Genomic DNA, 22,055 nt, shown 5'->3' with positions numbered 1-22,055 from the left:
GAAATTAAGGGTCCCTCGTGCCTGTTCCGTGCCTGTTCCGTGCCTATTTAAACCAAGAGATTAGGGTCTAATGGACCTTAATCGAAGTGTTTCTCATTTGAGAAACATTTCGATTAAAGTCCGTTCAACCTTGAGAAAGGGTCTGTACAACACAAGTTGATTTTTCTGTTTCTGCTTTCAAAGTTTTAAGGTAAGTTTGTTTTCTCTTTGTTATTCAGTACGTGTGTGGTTTAAAGGTCTGTTCGTATGGCCGAATGTCTTGTGTAATTTGTTGTCTTTGAATTATTTTTTTATCAATTGTTGATTGTCCACCTTGCCTGTACCCCTTTTGTTTGATCGAATGTTTCCTCATTCACTGATAATGTGTGTGTATGTAAACTGCCTAATTGATTGAATTAAAATTGTTTGAGTAATCAATCCCCAAGTTAACTTCTGTATTGACAGGTGCAATCTGACCCCTTGTTGATACTGTTTGATTCTAATCCTTGGCTTTGATTGTGTATGTTGTAATTAGTATAGTCGATTCGATACATGTCGTCAAATAGTTTTAGCTGTTTGAATGGTAACAGCTTGATTTGTCTTGCTGAACATTGTTTGAATTAAAATTGAGAATCAACTATAGCTACTTACCTTTGATGTATTTGAATCAGAAATATAAAGGGATTGGTTTTGTTTAGTTGCAGTCAGAATTGGATGGCATGGGCACTTGTGCACAACATGTGCATAAAGGCCCTTTTTGAATTAAATAGTTTGACAGACTACATTCTGCTGCCCATACTCTACTTTAGCTTCAGAAATAATAAACATTACTCAAAAGTAAGTCTGCCAGGGAATATCATGAGGTTTGTTTATACTTAATTAGCTAAGTGGAATCTGAAAATAGGAGAGCACATGGGAGGGGTGTTCTAATTGTCTAAACAGGCTGTTAAAGGGTTGATTTTAGGTTTATAAAAGGGGGGACTTCCATCAGTTTTAGGATAGACATTAGGAGATCTGAGAAGGGAGAAAGGATAATATACAGACACACAGGGAGATTGATAAGAAAAGGGGGGAAAGAAAGATTTTTGAGGACACACACACAGACATAAATAGATAGAGAGAGGTATAACACAGAAAAGAGGAACTGTATTTTCATCTTTGTCTTGATTCTCACTGGCCTGGATTTCCCTGTTCCATATTGATTTCTTCTGAGTCCTGTTTGAGATTACTAGTTGTGTGTAGCATCAGTTCATTTCTGGATCTATTCTGCCTAAATTCTTATTCATATTACTGGGAATTTGCTACATTCTGCCATTTTTCATTGGCTCCAAACTGCATCTTGCACTGGGATTTTGTTTCTATTGGTTACCTGCTGTTACTGCTGCTGCATTTGTTGCCATCGTTGCTCTGCTGACTGCTCTTCTTTCTTCAATTGTAAAATACTTCCAGGTACACAACTTTTGAAACCATATGTTGCTGAAAGTTTGAAGATGGAAGCAGAAAATAAAGAAACAAATGGTTGTTTACTGCATAGTACTTGTGTTCAAATAGGTCGAATGATAGTTTAGCCTGTATTTGTTTAACTTCAAACTGCAAATACTCTGTATGAAATAACATACATTCTGATTTGAGATGAACTATTAGATAGTATTTGCTTGTTAGATCAGATGTGTTTTAATGCATACAACCATTAGGTTTTGTTTTAGTTACGACATTATAACATAGAATCGTAGCAAGCATCTGTACGTATTTTTGTCTAGATCTCTAAACTGTTAAATCTGTCATATTTGGTTCCATTTAATTTCAAGATAAGTGTACCCCAAACTAGTTTCTCATGCAGTGTTATGCTAACAAGGTGATGATGCATGTCAACCCTCTTGTTAGATTACTCGTTCCTATATAGGATCGATATGGGCTTCAATATAGATTCATTGTTTCGAAATAATGCGTTGACTTTTAAGGAAAACTAATAGGCATTTTTGAATCCAATTAGTAGTAGTTTTCTTAGTAATTAGCCGATTTCATTTATCAAGCCTAAATAAGTTAATTTTAAAAGTCAAACTCGAGGGTTGTTTAATGTAAATTTAGTATGTGTTATTAGTTTTGCTTGCAATCCCTCTTAGCAAATTAACAAAGCTCATTCACTCCTGGGAGACAAGGCACGAGGTAATTCTTATCTCATAAACAACCAATTAGGTAATCAAACAAAATTCGGATTCGTCAAACATAGTAGATATTTAGTATGTAGTTGCTCCAACAAGTAAGTTTGGTCTTTCCCTTTTATTTAGAGACAAATATAACAGAAATGTAGTTGCCTTAGGATATCTTTTTTTTCTAAAAAAAATAATGAGACGAGCCTCGCCAAATAAAAAATGCAAATTGCGGGGCCCTCAACAACTAATCATAATATTTAGAATTCAGGCCAGGCCGTTTAGTGAATCTCATGGCCTTCTCAAAAAATAATAACGCGTTAGACTCTTTAGGCGCGGCTTAATTAAATCATATTCGTAAATTCGGGTGCACATTGATGTGACCCAAATCCAGATCTCAACGAAGTCAAAATGTGTTGACGATCACGGGCACATTGATTGTGACGTGGTTCGAGATGCATTTTCACGACGTTGCAATTCTATAAAAATAAATGATAATGATAAAAGCGGTTTAGACTTAATAAAAGCACGTAAGTCATAACATGTATTTAAATCAGATATTTAGCCATTATAACAATTTAAGCGACCGTGCTAGAACCACGGGATTCGAGGGTGCCTAACACCTTCCCTCGGGTCAACAGAATTCCTTACTTAGAATTTCTGGTTCGCAGACTTCATTTGGAAAAGTCAAAAATTTCCTCGATTTGGGATTCAAGATAAATCGGTGACTTGGGACACCAAAAACCAAACCTTTCCCAAGTGGCGACTCTGAATTAAATAAATAATCCCATTTCGAATATTGTCACTTAAATTGGAAAAAACTCCCTCGCGCATTTTTACCCTTCGGGGCGGGGCGCGCAAAAAGGAGGTGCGACAAGGGGTGATGTCCTCTTCGGGGGAAGGAATCATGACATCCTTATCCTCCTAATTACAATCCATTTTCACCTGCTCGAGATCATCTTCAGTTATCAAACAGATGTATCGAGACATGAGCTCGCATCGTCCTAGAACCGATGCAGACTTGTCGATTCTGAAATCGAAAGATAGCTCGCATGGACCAGGAATGCACTCCTCGATACGAGGTGGCACCGTTGTTCTACCACCGACCGCACGCGATGATGAGGAGGCTTTTTCTTTCTGAGGAATGGTTTTAGATATTTTGGTCATCGCTGTTGGGAAACTCAGAAGAAGAGAAGAAGTTGATGTTGTTAAAGAAAGAATGGACTCAGAGAAGATGATGAAGCTAGTAAGGTTTTCAGAAAAGTATGAGAAATAAATATTGAAAAGGTTGTGAAAGTTACCTACTTATAGTGGTCGCTTCAACGGTGTGGGGGAGCTAATGACCGACCATCAGCCGCCTTCAATTAATGGCTTTGGGAACTATGTAGACGCGACCTTTCAATCACTTCAATCGCTGACATCACGAGATTGACGTCATGATCGAAGCATTCGGGGATCGATGATCAAATCCTTTCTTATCATCCTACTCTAAGAAACGCGGGGACTATCTGTATACGGTCGAAATCATGTATGCCCGATTTCATGGGCTTGAAGAGTCGCTTTGAGCCCGAGTTCATAATGGGCCTAGTTCGAGCCCGATGGCGGAGTACAAGGCTCGAAAATCGAAGTAGGCAATGAGCACCGAGGTCGAGTATGACCAACCCCGAGATAATGTCGTTATGGGTTTGTAACAAAAAAGCAAGATTCCCACACCGTCCCTAAGATCACGGCGTGAATTCCAGAATAGATTTGTACGAGATTGTACGGATTTGTACTAGGTGGTTAGACAGCTATCCCAATAAGATTCCTTGCTAAAATTAGAAATGTACCTTATTTAGGGTTCCCCTAGTATATAGAGGGGACCCCAATCATTTGTAATCATCATCAATCATTGGCAAAAGAATATACTCTCTTACTTTCTTGCTCATTACTCATCAGAATCGTCTCTTAACTTTATTGTTTTTACTTTACTGTTCTTGTTGACCTACCTCGAGGCCATTATAGCTCGAGGCCAAGATTTGCTTAAACACTGGTTTGATTCAACTCACTTCTTTAATTTATACGTTAGAATTCTTGGTTATTAATTAGTATTGAATTAAATCGCTTATTTTTAAAACCACAAACAAGTTTAATTATTACTCGTATTTTGAGGTAAACAATATTTATTTTGTATACTATCTATATATACATATTTAAATAAAAAATTTAACGAGCCACAAATGCTTGTATGACGCTTACTCCCGCCTCTTAGGATACATCATTTCCTAGATCCTACAACCAAATACTTCGTATACCTGACTCCCGTTCTTAAATATTGTAAAACAAATTTAACTTACTTAACCGACTATTGTTTTTGACCAATTTGGCCTTCTAGAAGCTCATGTTTTGCTCATGTATTAAACTTAATTTTTCTTCTAAACGTTAGATCCACTCTATCACAAGACTTTTCACACAAAAAATCTCAAAATCCTCCTTCCTTCCCCCCTCGTTTTCTCTCTGTTTTCTTGATTTCTTATTCATTTCTCAACAACGGAAAATTCCAAATATTTATCTTCTTCAATGGAAAAAGTGAATTTCAGAACAAAAATCCTTAGCAGACACTTAAACCAAGAAAACCCAACATCCAATAATTCAATACTCCAATCTTTCCCATGTCTCAGTTACAACCCACCTGAATTTTCAGAACCATCTTCTGTTTTTGACATAAAAGAAATGAGAAAACTTATGGATGGCCATAATTTGCAAGAAAGAGACTGGCTATTTGGTCTAATGTTGCAAAGTAATCTTTTTAATCCAAAAATAAGGGGTGGCAAAGTATTTGTTCAGCCTGATTATAACCAATCTAAAGAACAACAAAGGGAAATTACTATGAGGAGAATTGGCTATCTTATGCAAAATGGTGTTTTTGAAAGGTGGCTAACTGGTAAAGGACCTGAAGATGAGTTGAGGAAATTGGCTCTATTGGATGTGGTTGGAATATTTGATCATTCTCTTGCTATCAAGATTGGTGTCCACTTTTTCCTATGGTATGTTTGTCTATTTCTTCTTATTGATAAATTCAAAAATATTACTCATCCGTTTCAATTTACGTGAACATGTTTGACTGGAATACGTATTAGATAAGTTTAAATAAATTTTTTGATTAAACATAATTAGTAAATCAGTTGATAAATATTAACTAGTAAGCTAAATATGTGTAACTAATTAGCTATCACAAGTTAAAAAAACTGTCTTTGCACTGTTAAGCTAAATATATATATATATATGACTTTACTTTTTTCTGGATTAATTGGGTTCAATTCATAATTTGATTGTTCAACCTATTTTCTTATAAGATAAGATTGTTTTGGAATAAGAATAAGAAAAGCCTAAATATGTTAAATTGGTAGTAGGGACAATCTTGATTGGTTTGGGTGCGTTACACAACTTATTACTTAGTATTTCAGGTAAGCAAAATATTTTTCTTTTATCCATTTTGGTGGTCTGAACCCATCATACAAATCTCATTAGGAAAGGTTTTAATCAGAGTCAGAGCCAAAATTTAAAATTTATGGGTTTGAGATTTTAGTCCTTTAAATTACTGGATTGGACGTTAAGAATTTTATTAATATTCAATGAATATATAAAGATAAATATAGTTGAATAAAGCTACTAGGTTCAGTCGAACCTGAGTCTGAAGGAGGGGCGAAATTAGGGGGCGGAAGAGTTTCACCCGAAGCCCCTTCGCCAGAAAATTACTCTGTACGTATAAGGCCAAAATTTTGGTTTGTACTGCTATATTTTATTTTTTTTAGTCTCCTTAATACAACCCAAAAGTCTAGCTTAGTGATTAATGGGGTTTAAAACCTTTGTAATATTGTTGTTTCAATTTCAACTGATCACTAATTTTTTTAATTTTTTTTTTAACCCCTAGCGGAAATCCTCCACTGGTATGAAACTCTAGCTCCACGCCCTGGTCTTAATGCCTCCTTATTTAAGAGGTTTTTTGGTAGTAGGTAAACAGAATATCATTCCCATTTTTGGTTGATTCATTCAATGGTAAGATAAATTGATAAAAACAATCTTGAAAAATATAGAATAAAGAAAGATAGATATTACAGCAAATCCTCATCAGATTACACATATACGAATAAAAGACAGAAACTGTCAGTAATGTTCAATGGGCACATCACATGGGAGAAATGATAATTTCTTGTTAAAGCCCTTTACAATCTTAAAAATAATTTGACATTTACACTCATAAAACAAAATATTTTCCCTTAAAAAAAAAAGTAGATACGTCCAATATAGGTTGCCAAATTAAACAACTCACTCCATTGCATTGTTTAGTACTCCCTTTGTCTCATTTTATGTTCGGATTTCGAGAGTCAACAAGTTATTCTCTGACCGTTATTTTTTTATATTTTTTAAATATTTAAATATTTGGTTATTGTGACCTATAGTGCTTTTTACATAGTTTTTAAATTTGTAACGTTTTTTAAAAAAAAAATATAAAGATTTCATGGTCAAATACACGGTTAAAATTAAAAAGTTTAATTCTCGTAAAATGAAAAGTGTCAAATAAAGTGGGACACAAAGGGGAAAAAGAGTTAGAAAGATAAACACCTTTTAGAACTTGTAATATTAGCTTCAAGTACAAATATACTATAGTATTGTACGAATCAAATATTAATTGCACTTCCTTAAAAATTCTCTTTTTCATCTCAGTTTTCTTGATTTCCTATACAATTAATCAAATCTCTCAACAAAATGGAAAATTCCCATTTTTCATCTTCTTCAATGGAGAGAGTGAACTTTAGAACAAAAGTCATTAGCAAACACCTAAACCAAGAAAATCCAACATTCAATTATTCATTACTCCAATCTTTCCCATGTCTCAGTTACAATCCACCTGAATTTTCAGAGCCATTTTCTGTTTTTGACATAAAAGAAATGAGAAAACTTTTAGATGGTTATAATTTGCAAGAAAGGGACTGGCTTTTTGGTCTAATGTTGCAAAGTAATCTTTTTAACACAAAAGTAAGGGGTGGCAAAGTATTTGTTCAGCCTGATTATAACCAATCTAAAGAACAACAAAGGGAAATTACTATGAGGAGAATTGGCTATCTTATGCAAAATGGTGTTTTTGAAAGGTGGCTAACTGGTAAAGGACCTGAAGATGAGTTGAGGAAATTTGATTTCGTAGATGTTGTTGGCATCTTTGATCATTCTCTTAAAATCAAGCTCGGCGTCCATTTTTTCTTATGGTATGTTTATTCCCTAAGGGGTCGTTTGGTATGTAGGATAATGGATAATAATCTTTGGGTGAATTTTTAATTTAGGATTAAAAAATTAATTTCACAATTGGGTATTATTCTATCCCACATTGAGATAATAATCTCGGGATTAATTAATCCCGAGATAGACACTAAAATAATAAAGATGCCCTTCTTCAGGGCTCTTCACCCAAAGTATTTTAAACAATCGATGGTTAAAATTGGAAATAAAAGTTTATCTCAACTTATCTAATATACACCAAAGTCCAAACACATATTTATATCATATCTTGTGTATCCCATTTTTAGTCTAATGAACCAAACATCTTCCAATAAAAATATATTTACTAAATAATTCCGTCATTATTTGATCCCCGTATTGTAATCCTATCATTATAATCCCGTGATAACTTGTTCCCCTACCAAACAACCCTAAAAGACAAGTTAGTAGCTTTCCAATACTCCAAATTGTACTTCTTTAAGGGGCCGTTTGGTTCAAGGGATTAAGTAGGTTGTAAGAATATTTTTGTCTAAACTATTTATCATTTGAAAAATACTACTTTTTTTTTTGTTAAATAATTTTTTATTTATTACCAAGTAATTTTTGTACAACTCAAAAAAAAAAAAAAAAAACCGCACTAAAGCTGGGCATCATCTCTAGCACTACTGCACCCCCTAAACAACAACAATATCATAAAGCATTTACTAGGCTAATTAAGGGTAGAAATTTAAGCTTTCCAGCTTTTTAGCCAATCGAGCCCACATAAAACCTCTGAAGAATATCTCTTGAACAATTTGTCTGATAACTTGCTCCTCTTGCCTTTGCTTATTCTGAAATATCCTCATGTTTCGCTCTTGCCATATATGATATACACATCCAGCTATCGTCATTCTGAATAACTCTGCTATAGCACTCCTACCCCTCTCATTTACCTCCATCCATGCCATTTCATCCTGCTAGTTCATAGCCTTTCTTGTCAAACCTTGCCATTGTAATAGTCTGTTCCATATTCCACTTGAATACACACAACTGAAAAATAAATGGTCAATAGTCTCATTAGCAACATTACACAGAGGACACAGCAGTATATCAGTCACACCCCAGCTAGTCAGCCTGTCCCTTGTGCTTAGCCTCCTATGAGCTGCCAGGTTAAGTATAAAAATCCATCTTGGTGCACCATAGTTATTACAAATCAACTTTCTCCATGGAACCTGTGAGCTGCCAGGTTTCGCTCTTGCCATATATGATATACTTATTAAAACGCTAAGGATATATTTGAAAAATAAAGTGATAAATCATTGCTTATTTTCTACCACGTCAAATCTAAATTCAAATTGCCAAAATGACTAATAGGACTCGAGACATTACCAAAAAAAAAAAAAAAAGTTACTCCCACATTGTGATTTCATTAAATGAATAAATACATATTATCAAATTAAATTGACTTTATGACCAATTAGACAAACATTTAGACCCCAAACTACCATACTCATAATTAAACCTTATATTATTCTAACTCAAGATCCACTCTTTCCTCACAAAACTTCCCTTCAAATTCAATTATACAGTTTGCAAATTCCTCCTTTTCATCTCACTTTCTTGATTTCTTAACGATGAAAAATTCCCATTTTTCTTCATCATCATCTTATTCTTCTTCAATGGAAAAAGTGAATTTCAGAACAAAAGTCCTTAGCAGACACCTAAATCAAGAAAATCCAACACCCATAAATTCAATACTCCAATCTTTCCCATGTCTCAGTTACATCCCACCTGAATTTTCAGGACCATCTTCTGTTTTTGACACAAAAGAAATGAGAAAACTTTTAGATGATCATAATTTAGAGGACAAAGACTGGCTTTTTGGTTTAATGTTAAAAAACAATCTTTTTAATCCAAAAATAAGGGGTGGCAAAGTTTTTGTTTGCCCTGACTATAACCAGTCTAAAGAACAGCAAAGGGAAATTACTATGAGGAGAATTGAGTATCTTCTTGAACATGGTGTTTTTAAAGGTTGGCTCACTGGTAATGGACCGGAAGATGAGTTGAGGAAACTTGCTTTTACTGATGTTGTTAGCATCTTTGATCATTCTCTTTCTGTCAAAATCGGCGTCCATTTTTTCTTATGGTATGTTTTTTTAAGCACAATTGGATGATCACAACTTAGTTTATGATTGCAAACTAAGGACCATGTTCAATCTTATAGTAAATCTTTTCTGAAGTTGTACTTGTCATGAGCTGTAACAAGTAGTGGCAGAGTTAAGATTTTCACTAAGGGATGTCAAAATATAAAGAAGTAAACCACGAAGAAGCCGAGGAGAGAAGTATATATACGTAAAAATATTTCTTTTACCTAGCTACGCAATGTAATTTTCCGACGAATACATGTGGCTCCGCCACTCGTAACAAGGCACGAAAGCCATCTTGCTAATGTGAGTTATTGGCATTCTTCAATTATTAACCGTCACCGCTACTCGGTAGCCCTTATATTCGCTCTTGTTGATCAGCTTTTTCTCATCACTAACCATGTGAACATCCGAATCAACGATCCAATACGTCCATAATCGACTAATATGTCACTTACACTTGCTAGTGATAGTGCCTTTTCTGGTTCAGCAGAATGAGACGCGCAATCTTTGGGCATACTATCCTTTCCCTCCCACAATTTTAACACTTATCCCTTTGCGGACCGATCAAACATTGGTTTGCCTGCTTGTTGGCTCACTGGCTTCTTTGATATCGACTCTTGTGATATCGCCTGGTTGTGAGGTTCTCTCCTCATTCCTTTTTCAATAGCTTCCCTTGTTGATTGATTTACCAATTTTGTCTTGAATTTTATGGTTTTGCCTTTTACTGAAGAGCACCTTCTCGTCATCTGGGCTTGATAATGGCTTCTCCAAGTCTCTTCATTTGATAGATTTTTCAATCCAGATAAAGATTGTTCTGTAACCAACCAGCTTGTGGCTATGACTGTGCCTTTATGCTCTGGCCTCAAACTGAATGATAATTCTCTTTATCCTTGTCTCTGTGATAGCACTGTCTGGATCCAGTTTTGGTATATCATCACATAAAAGATTTAACGTTTGAGTAATGTTGGACTAATTGTCATATACCGTTGCGAGATTGACAAAAGCTCATTTTTCAAACCTTCGTAATTTCACATCGTTCTTGTCCTAAGTTTCTTATCCACTGCAATAATCCATCTTCAACCATTATAGCGAGCGCATACATAGCTTTTCCGTCTTAACTCTCACTCCCCCCCCCCCCTTTCTCTCTCTCACTTTCATTCTTTCTTACACTCTTTTGTTCCACTCTTTGTTGCACACTTGCAACTGAAATGACCACCTCTATTTATAGGTGGTCATGGGAGGATCTAGTGGAGGTATTGTTGTGGAATTACACCTTCCACTCAGTTTTAGAGTACTTATAGGCGTCTCATTCTAGAGTTCTTCTTTCAATTCTATACAATTCATTGAATATTTTAGATTCTCCTTTGAAATATATTAAATATTAAGTTGGTGGTGTCCTTTTAACATGTTTGTCTAGTGTGTCACGATCTATTCGCAATTTTATGTTTCCCTTTTCCGACTTTTAATTTACACTACATTGGTTGTCCCTATGTTTTTCCAAATTAGTTGAGACAGCTACATGAATCCTCTCTATCTATTTAAGAGAATTTATCATAATTGGACTATTTTCTCGGCCATCAACCTACAGCGAAAAGGTAAATGTGGAAAAAGATAAGAACCACCTAACTACACCTTGAATATCTGATGAAGACAATCTTGTTGGTTACTTATCTAAAATTCGTCATGGTTGGACTCTTTTTGTATTGGTCGTCAACCTACTGCAAGAAAAAGACAATTTTGGAATAAGAATAAGAAAAAAAAATAAATAGGTTAAATTTCTTGTGGAGCAAGTCTTGATTTGTTCGTTGGGCTGCATAACTTAGAATTCCAGGTAAGCAGAATATCATTGAGTTTTTTGGTTGATTGATTCAGGGGCGGTGCAATCAAGTTTTTTGGTACCCAACGACATCATGATAAGTGGTTGAGGGACACAGAGAATTATGTGGTTAAGGGTTGCTTTGCTATGACAGAGTTGGGACATGGAAGTAATGTAGGTGAAGGTTCTTTAATTGTATACGACTTTATTCGGTAAATGATTGTTCATTGTTTCTGCAGTTCTAACTGAATTCCTTTGCAATTACTGTTCAGGTTCGAGGTATTGAAACAGTCACAACCTATGATTCAAGCACCGGAGAGTTTGTCATAAACACTCCGTGTGAATCAGCTCAGAAGTATTGGATTGGCGGTGCAGCTAATGTAACTACACTACCCTCTTCTCACAAGCCGTTCGGCGTGTTTATTTGAGTGGTGTTTTTAGTTTGTCTAATTGTTAATTATTCTAAATTGACACCATTTCTCTTGACCGTATTGTAGCATGCAACACATACAGTAGTTTTCTCTCAGCTCCACATTGACGGGAAAAATCAAGGTGTCCATGCTTTTATTACCCAGATCAGAGATGAAAATGGCAACATTTGTCCAAACATCCGTATAGCTGATTGTGGTCACAAGATTGGCTTGAATGGGGTTGACAATGGTAGAATCTGGTAAAGATGAGCTCTACTTGAACTTAGCTTTAAGTATAGTAATCTGCATTAAAAGTTTATGGATTCATTTTGGCGGTTAGGAGCTAAGCTCTTTGTGAAATTGCATTTTCCAGGTTTGACAATGTCCGGGTACCCAGAGAAAATTTGTTAAATTCAGTGGCGGATGTTTCTCCAGACGGGAAATATCTTACTGCTATTAAGGACCCTGACCAGGTAAACTTAATTCATTCCTAACCTCTTTTGTCGTTCTAATCATAATATGGATATCTCTATCTTTTAGTGATTCTTTATGATCTATAGTAGGAAAAGGTTACGGTCTTGACAGCTCGCCAAGAAACTTTGATGAGAAGGATAATGCATCAATTTGTAATCTGAGACTCAAATACTAAACTTGTCGGAGCTTTAAGCTCCTCTTGCCTTTTCCGTCATCAGTGTTATATTATTTGAATTTTGGGATGTTTTGGAAAACTGTTCGGTAGCTAACCAACTTTTAACAATTTTGTTCTCAGCGATTTGCAGCATTTATGGCCCCTTTGACATCTGGTCGTGTGACAATCGCAGTTAGTGCAACTTACTCAGCAAAGGTATGACAAGAAACAATTTTTTCTGCTCAAATATTTTGTTTGTTAACGCTACCCAAAAAAATATTTTTGTTGCGTCTTATCTTCTTGTCCTGCTTGGTCAGATTGGTTTGGCGACTGCATTAAGATACTCGCTGACAAGGAGAGCATTTTCAGTTACTCCTAATGGACCAGAAGTTCTTATACTCGATTATCCAAGTCATCAACGACGACTTCTTCCTCTTCTTGCAAAAACGTAAATGCTCACCGAATTGCACTGATTTCCTATTCTACCATGCATTACTCTTTTCATGTTCATGAAAAGTCAAAAGACATGCATTCGTACTATTGTTCTTTTGTTTATGGTTTTCCCCCGTTGTTTTATTTCTTTCAACATGAGATACATCGATAAAGTAACCCGAAACTATTTGTTATTTTCTCTTTTAAACTGAACTATCATTATTAACCTTTTTAATGTCCATATATTTTCGCTCCGCAGGTAACTTTCAGGTTATAAGTTGTATGCAAATTCTTCTATGTCTGCTAGTTGACACTTGTTTTATAATGAGCCTTATCATAATGTGGTCCGCATTTACTAAGTTTGTTAACCCAACTTTGTCTCTTTGCAGATATGCTATGAGCTTTGCTTCTAACTACTTGAAAAAGATTTACGTCAAGAGGACACCTGAGATGAACAAAGTTATTCATGTTATTTCAAGTGCATTCAAAGCTACAGCAAGTTGGCATAACATGCGAACTCTTCAGGTAGTATGCACAAGAAAACTTGGATTATTACCGATTTAACTTTTTTCCCGACTCAAAAAATTCTTTATATGTTGAATCAGGAATGTCGTGAAGCCTGTGGAGGCCAAGGGTTGAAGACTGAAAATCGGGTTGGCCAGCTGAAAGGTGAATTTGATGTGCAGTCTACTTTTGAGGGTGACAACAATGTTCTTATGCAACAGGTATGGTTAAATGCTACTATTTGTTTTACAAAGTATTTTACATGTGTAGTCTCTTCTACAACAACAACAACAACGACCCAGTATAATCCCACAAGTGGGGTCTGGGGAGGGTAATATGTACGCAGATCTTACCCCTACCCCGAAGGGTAGAGAGGCTGTTTTCAGGAGACCCTCGGCTCAAAAAAACAACAACAGCCGATATATTAGTACCATAAAAATGCATAATAAAATAACAGCAATATATAAGAGATATGAAATACAGAATACGAAATACGAAATAGATGGCTGGTATAGTAAAACTAGATGGTAAAGCCCTGCATCAATAGACGACCAATGACATTCTTAGTCTAACTCCTAACTGGCTAGTCTCACTCTATTGTGCTGTAGAATTATTCCCAACTCTCCCCTAACCTACAACTTTAATGCTCGACCTCCATAATTCCCTGTCAAGGGCCATGTCCTCAGTAATCCTAAGTCGCGTCATGTCCTGTGTGATCACCTCTCCCCAATACTTCTTAGGTCGTCATCTACCTCTCCGCGTGCCCACTACAGCCAGTCGCTCACACCTCCTCACCGGTGCATCAGTGCTCCTCCTCTGAATGTGCCCGAACCATCTGAGTCTTACTTCCCGCATCTTGTCCTCCATGGGGGCCACACCCACCTTCTCTCGAATATCTTCATTCCTAATCTTATCCATCCTTGTATGCCCGCACATCCACCTCAACATCCTCATCTCTGCTACTTTCATCTTCTGGATGTGTGAGTTCTTTACCGGCCAATATTCAGTTCCATATAACATGGCAGGCCTAACCACTGCCCTATAAAACTTACCTTTTAGTAACGGTGGCACTTTCTTGTCACACAAGACTCCCGACGCTAACCTCCACTTCATCCACCCCACCCCTATACGGTGTGTGACATCCTCGTCAATCTCCCCGATCCCCTGAATAACCGATCCAAGGTACTTGAAACTACCTCTCTTGGGAATGACTTGAGAGTCAAGCCTCGCTTCAACTCCCGCTTCCGTCGGCTCAACTCCAAATTTGCACTCGAGGTATTCTGTCTTCGTCCTGCTCAACTTGAAACCTTTAGACTCAAGAGCATGTCTCCAAATCTCTAGCCTCTCGTTGACGCCGCCTCTTGTCTCGTCAATTAGAATAATGTCATCAGCAAATAGCATGCACCATGGCACCTCCCCTTGAATATGATGAGTCAGTGCATCCATCACCAGGGCAAATAGGAATGGGCTGAGTGCAGACCCTTGGTGCAACCCCGTAATAACTAGAAAGTGTTCAGAGTCGCCTCCTACTGTCCTAACCCGAGTCTTAGCTCCATCATACATGTCTTTAATCACCCTAACATAGTCAATCGGGACCCCTTTATCCTCTAAGCAGCTCCATAAGACCTCCCTAGGAACCTTATCGTACGCTTTCTCCAGATCAATAAACACCATGTGGAGATCCTTCTTCCTATCTCAGTACTGTTCCACCATCCTCCTAATAAGGTGGATAGCTTCTGTGGTAGATCGTCCCGACATGAACCCGAACTGGTTGTCTGAAATAGACACCGTCCTTCGCACTCTCATTTCTACCACTCTCTCCCAAACTTTCATGGTATGACTTAGTAATTTGATGCCTCTATAGTTGTTACAGCTCTGGACATCACCTTTGTTCTTATACAACGGGACCATTGTACTCCACCTCCACTCTTCAGGCATCCTATTAGTCTTGAATATAACATTAAACAGTGCAGTAAGCCATTCCAAGCCTGCTCTACCCACACACCTCCACAGTTCAACTGGAATTTCGTCTGGCCCGGTAGCTCTGCCCCTTCTCATCTTACGCATTGCCTCCATGACTTCATCGATCTCAATGTCCCTACAATTACTTAATTCATGGTGATTGTCGGCATTCCTCGATTCCCCAAGTATAATATCCTGATCCCCTTCTTCACTTAGAAGTTTATGAAAGTAGGTCTGCCACCTCCTCTTAATCTGGTCATCTCCCATTAAAACTTTGCCGTCATCGTCTTTTATGCACCTCACTTGGTCCAGATCCCGAGTTGTCCTCTCTCTCACCTTAGCGAGTCGGAATAACTTCTTCTCCCCACCTTTGTTCCTTAGTTCCTCGTACAGACGAGCAAAAGCTGTCGTCTTAGCCTCCGTCACTGCAATCTTCGCCTCCTTCCTAGCTACCTTATACCCTTGACTGTTCTCTCTCTTCTCCTCCTCGTCAGTGCTCCCTACTAACCGCAGGTAAGCCGCCTTCTTTGCTTCCACTTTACCTTGGACAACTGCATTCCACCACCAATCTCCTTTGTGGCCACCATTGTGGCCCGTAGATATCCCTAACACCTCTCTCGCCGCCTTTCTTCTGAGTCAGATAAAATACAATTGGTAACGTTTTGCTAGCACGAATCTTCTTTAACACACTCGCGTGCACATATGGTTCTTGACTTTAAAAGTTGATAAGATCATAGATACATATGCGTCGCACGACCGAAGAACGCCCAACAAAAAGCTGCACACTACTCCATGTGAAATATTCATCTTTATACGAGCTTTTTGATTGTAGTCGTCACCAACAGCCATCAGCTCTCGGCTTGTTGGTAAAGTGAGAGCTTCAAGCCCCTCCACAAGTGCCGGCCGACGAAGGGGAGATGGGGAAAGCTACAGGCCCAAAACCTTCTACCCTTATTTCTCAATGGGAGTGCCCGATGCACCTCATCTTCTCATTTCGTCGTTGCTCATTCCCGTTAGGCCAAAGTGTTTGGCCTTTCCTTCTCTTCGGCATTAGGTGCAAGGAGAAATTTCAGTAGTTTTCTTATCTCGTTGCAATAGAAGGTTATATCATTAATTGGTTTAGCTCAATAATTCTGCACCTACTCTTCACATTAATTAATGGATCTTGAGGGTGCATAAGGATATGTCGTCAAAATGTGGTTATTATTGATCTTTACATAGCCACTGGGTAACTTTGCTGTTCAATGGGAAACTTATAATGGCAGGTTAGCAAGGCACTTCTTGGGGAATATGTGACAGCCAAAAGGAGTAAGAAGCCGTTCAAAGGATTGGGATTAGAACACATGAACAACTCTTGTCCCGTCGTACCTTCACAACTCACAAGTTCCGCAATGAGGCAATCCCAATTCCAGGTAATGAAGCTTTTGTTTCTTTTTCATTTTAGATGAATCATTTAGCAGGTCAGTAGTGTTGATTGCCTTTTTTCCAGAACGACATATTCTGCCTACGAGAACGAGACCTGTTGGAACGTTTTGCTGCTGAAGTTTCATTATGCCAGTCACAGGGGAAAAGCAAAGAATATGCATTTACTTTGGTAAGCCTACTCTTTCTTTTATTCTTCTCTTAATTCAATTTGTATTGGGTGCTTGCACATAATAAATCGGTTTATTTTTTCCCCTTCACAGAATTATCAGCTCGCTGAAGACCTTGGGAGAGCCTTCTCTGACCGAGCAGTTCTGCATACTTTCCTCGAGGCAGAGGCAACCGTCACGTCTGGCCCACTTAAGGTACTGATAAATGTGTTTTAGTTCATCTTTATAACAACACCAAAACAATATTCTATGTGGATGTGGACAACGGTATAGTCCTTAGACATAGGATTAGTAGACTTAGTCATGAAATGTCTTGCTTCCCGTGGAAATAATTATGGTGTTGCTTTGAGCGCATAAACTAATATCCTCTCCGTCCCAATTTATCTGGCACTGTTTAACTGAGCACGGAACTTAAGAAAGAAAGGAAGACTTTTGAAACTTGTAGTCTAAAACAAGCCTCAGACATTTGTGTGTTTATAAATCAAATGGGAATCTTAAAGTTAAGTTGTATCTAAATATAGAAGATGACATTTTTTTGGGAATGACTTAAAGAAAAGTGTAACACATAAATTGGGGCAAAGGGAGTATCAATTATGAGATTTGAGTTTTCAAATGTAGTGCAAATATCAAATTTGTCAGGGTTTTTTTAAAGTTTGAGCAACAGTGGTTGGCAAAACTTGAAAAATGTGTTGTGCGCGACTGTGGTTTTCTCTTGCAGGATATTTTGGGGCTTGTGAGATCGATGTATGTTTTGGTCACCCTAGAGGAGGATGTTGCATTCCTCCGATACGGATACTTGTCAACGGACAATGCTGCTGCGGTGAGAAAAGAAGTTGCAAATCTCTGCAGTGAACTAAGGCCACATGCACTTTCCTTGGTCAGTTCTTTCGGCATACCCGATGCTTTCTTGGGCCCTATAGCTTTCAATTGGGTTGAAGCCAATGTTTGGTCTTCTGAACAAAACTAGCTCGCTACTCGTACAAACTACTAAAAGAGGTCGCAACCGTGGTCTTTTCTTGCAACTAATGTGCTTGCCATGAATAACAAAAGGTTCTTTATTTTGCATTGTCTTTTAAAGAATAAGTATATTTGAACTTTTCTGTTGCATCATTAAAGGATAGATCCTTTTTTTTTATTCGTCAAGGGATGGATACTTTTACTCATAAACAAAGTGTTGTTTGATCCTCCGGTATGTTACAGATGATCTCTCTATCTCTCTGTATGTGTGTGTGCGCGCTATTTTTGTTTTCAGTCAAAGGACGGATACTTTTGCTCATTAAACAAAGTGTTGTTTAATGAGTGCATTAAGTCGAGGGCAGGGACGAAGTGTATATAGGTAAAATATTACGTTTTAGAGGTATATAACACATATTGAACACCCTTCGTCGGGGATTTTTTTTACTTCTTTCAAATTTGAACACCCTTAGGGAGATTCCTAGTTTCGTGATTGGCCGAGGCTCTACCGGTTTGTTTAATGAGTACATTAAGCCGAGGGTCTACCGAAAATAGCCTCTTTACCTACATAAAGTAGGGGTAAGATGGCGTACGTGCTACCCTCGCCAGACCTTTATTGTGGGATTACACTGGGTTTGTTGTATTTGCCTTGTTAAGTGATGTGTATATCTGCAGAATGAACTCAAAGGGAAGTGAGTAGGATGCTGCACTTGGAAAATTCTAATTTTGGTGCTCCTTTTTCTGTGTTATAAGAAAATTTTGGTAGGTATTTGGGGATTAATTTGTAAAAATTGCACGGGCCGTCCTATTTGGTCGTCCCCATTTAACTTATACCCAGTTTTTAAAAAAGTTTTAACTTGTACCCAGTTTTTAAACAATTTCAGCCCCTTTCTCCTCCTCCTTCTCCTCTTTCGTTTTCTTCTTCTTCTATTAACAACTGAAAGACACTATGATTAATTCTTTAATATACCACCATTCCATATGTTTGACCAATTAGGCTCATGTTAGTCTCTGTCTTCAGCTAAATCCACCGACTTCCAGTATTGCAGTAAGTTAATTCTTCTGTTACCTTAATTATTGCTAGATTAATTTTATTTCTGAATGCAGAGTTTTGGGAAAGTTAGTATGCGGATATCTATTAATTTGTAGTTCGTAGTTCAATTGTATTTCAACTGATGAGGTTTATGTAATTACGGTATCAATCTGTTACTGCTTATTTTTCTTCCCTTCCATATGTTTAACCAACTGAAAGGCACTATGAGCCCAACGATTTTCATCATTATGAACCAGGGGAGCATTACACACATGGTGTAAATAGGCTAAAACTTCGCTAGTTACAAAACAAAAACTTCAACTCTAGAGCTGAAATTCGCCAGTTATAAAACAAAAACTTCAGCTCTACCAGTTACAAAACAAAAACTTCGCCAGTTACAAAAACAAAAACTTCAGTCCCGTCTACTAGAATGCTGAAGTTTTGTGTGATTGCCTTTACTACTTCAGCCCCGTATGCTGAAGTTACGCGAAAAAGTGGGTACACTTGTAAATTTTTTTGCAAAATGAGCACAAATTAAAACGTGATCCAAAAAGCGGACATAGATGCAAATGCCCCATTAATTCTGGTGGTTGGGTTGTTATTGTATTGTTTTAAGTGTTTTGGGTTGCTTTGGGCTGCCAGATGAGGTGGACAGGGGTGGAGCTATGATATCCTATGGCTTTTGCTTAGATTTAGTATTTTGTATTAGAAAATTTATTTAATAATATATTATTTAATTATAAATCTAGGGTTCAAATTCAAGACCTCTGGTTAAGAATGAAGGAGTACTTATTGCTACTGCACAATTTTTGTTGGTAGTGTACCATATGGAAATACGGATTTAAGTTAAATGAGAATTAAAACATGATTGTCATTGAAAAATTATAAATAACCCATCAGATATTTGAAAATTACTTGTTATTAACTAGTGGGTGATCCAGTAAAATGCAACACAGATGGTGCGTCAAGTTGAAATCCAGGGCCATGTAGTACCGCACTTGTCGCTTGGGATTAGGGGTGTACAAAAAAAACCGACAAATCGAATCAAATTGATAACAAAGTCAAACCGAGAAAAAAAATTCCGACTATGGTTCCGTTTTGATTTGGTATTGTGTTGGAAGAAAAAAAAACTGACAATAATTGGTTTGGTTTGGTTTTAACTAAAAAAAGTCAAATCGAAATCAAACTAACCCGAAATTTTGAATATATTTAATACATAAAAATACTTGTTGTAATATAATTTATAAATATTTCTTAAATTTTTTCATAGTTTTATCTTTTAACGTGTTATTTCAAGTTTGAACTTAAAACTTTTGAAAGCTCTAATAAATTTTATAGCCCATGAATGTTAGTAACTTAAATAATACTAATAAAAGTTCAAACCAAAATTAAATCAATATTAATGCTAACAAAAGACATTCCATTCAATACAAGGAATGTTAGTGTGTTGGATATTTACTTTTTAGTGTTACAATGATTTAGATAAAAATGCAAAGCCTATTTTATTTTTCCTTTAGTGTTAGTCATGTAACTAATAGTACTTGTAGTCGTACTTATTTTAGTATGACCTAGTACTTTTAGATTATATTTATTTTTGTTATGGCTTATTAATTAGCAAATATTTTATTTTATATGATTTTATTATCTTTATTGTTGAATATTTTAGGATCATGACAAGACATATCTCATATTTTGAATTATTTTCTTGAGAAACACCGTATATAGTTGTATCTTATTAGGATTAAAGAAATATTTGGAGCACAAGTTATATGTTTTGTTCTATGAAGACTTTACCGGGAATTTGGTTTGGTCTTTAGATTTAATAACCTTACAAAATTGGTTTGACTTAAAAAAAAAACTCAAACCAACTCAATATATGTACACCCCTACCTGGGATGCTTGTGTGACAAGTGTTTGCTCTAGCAAAATAATTTAGGTGTAGAAAGTGCGGAGATAGAATTTTCACCCAAAAAATTCGAGAAAAAAAGTGAAAACGCATAAATATATAAGGGAATATATATATATATATATATATATATATATATATATATATATATATATATATATATATATATATATATATATAAAAGAACCCTGTCTAATTTGTCACGTTCACGTAGAGGGTAATATGATAGCAGGCCGTTGTCACTCTTTCAGGAAAAAAATTTGACTATAATAACATACTCGGTATATTACATGTGTACACATACCTTATTCCTACGTTGCAGAGGTAGAGAGATTATTTAATTTTCGATAGACTCTCACCTCAAACAAAGCAGATATCAGCAGGTTTGAAAAAGAAAAATAATAGTGAGCCACGTCGAAAATAATAAAGACAAGAACAATAACAACAACAAAATAACATAACAATAAGAAAACCGACACAACGAAATAATAGATAGTAAACAACATGAAGGAGCGTTACGTGATTGCTTAAAGAAATGTCTTTTCAAGTTTGAACGTATTGTGTTTAGCTCTACTAGAACCCCAGGAGGCACATAATTCGAACGAGATCATTGAATTTATATGTTTGGGACAATATTTGGTTGAAGTTTTGGAAATTTATATATATCTGCTGGACATGAATTTTATTTGTGGGACACAATTAGTTCCATATCCTCTTGTCGTGACAGTGAAAAAACCACCAGATTTTTCCTTTTCTTTTTCTTGTTTTTGTTTTTATTAACATCGCAAAGGGAAATTTGAGTAGAATTAAAGCTGCACTCATATTATTCTTTTCCTGATAAGGGATCTGTTGAATGCCATAAAATTTGGATGAGATGATAGAATTTGTAGGTTTTGGACAATATTTGGTTGAAGTTTTGGTAGTTTATATATAGGGTGTATTTGGTATGAATGAAAATATTTTTAAATTTTTTCACGTTTACTTGGATTAAATATTTTGGAAAATATTTTTCAAAATTTTTCTTCAATCTTTCCCACCTTATACTCCACTCTTACCCCACACCCACACCCTATCCTTCTGTAATAACCCGACCGGTTGTTTTGAGAATTAGCATCCCGTTCGGTGGCTTAAGGTCTCGAGCAGCTTCGTATTATGTGTTATGACTTGTATGTGTTGTCGAGTTTGGTTTTTGGATTATTCGGGATCAATTTAGAACAAGGATTCTAGTTATAAAAGCTTAAGCGGTAAAAGTTGATCGAAGTTTGACTTTTGTGTAGACGACTCCGAAATGTCATTTTGATGATTTT

At 36.5% G+C, this 22,055-nt stretch overlaps 1 protein-coding gene across 3 annotated transcripts; it reads left to right on the top strand.

Annotated features, from left to right (window-relative positions):
• The first annotated feature begins 4,339 nt into the window (after positions 1–4,339).
• On the top strand, positions 4,340–18,040 carry LOC107829481 (acyl-coenzyme A oxidase 3, peroxisomal-like). 3 transcript variants are annotated; one of them, XM_016656930.2, is made up of 13 exons: positions 4,340–5,155; positions 11,384–11,501; positions 11,600–11,707; positions 11,825–11,997; positions 12,111–12,210; positions 12,507–12,581; positions 12,683–12,813; positions 13,187–13,322; positions 13,403–13,522; positions 16,529–16,675; positions 16,753–16,857; positions 16,949–17,050; positions 17,574–18,040. In XM_016656930.2, exons 1-13 carry the CDS (start codon positions 4,689–4,691, stop codon positions 17,820–17,822), a joined length of 2,031 nt encoding a protein of 676 aa, XP_016512416.1. In that variant the 5' UTR covers positions 4,340–4,688; the 3' UTR covers positions 17,823–18,040. The 3 variants fall into 3 exon arrangements, with proteins under 3 accessions (XP_016512416.1, XP_075112764.1, XP_016512417.1); XM_075256663.1 differs by lacking the exon at positions 4,340–5,155 and adding an exon at positions 6,864–7,375; XM_016656931.2 differs by lacking the exon at positions 4,340–5,155 and adding an exon at positions 8,984–9,510.
• Positions 18,041–22,055: the final 4,015 nt, after the last annotated feature.

This window comes from Nicotiana tabacum, chromosome 1 (genome assembly GCF_000715075.1).
Source record: "Nicotiana tabacum cultivar K326 chromosome 1, ASM71507v2, whole genome shotgun sequence".
NCBI lineage: Eukaryota > Viridiplantae > Streptophyta > Magnoliopsida > Solanales > Solanaceae > Nicotiana > Nicotiana tabacum.
Note: the sequence above shows the minus strand (reverse complement) of the source record. Positions and strands in the feature narration are given on the sequence as shown.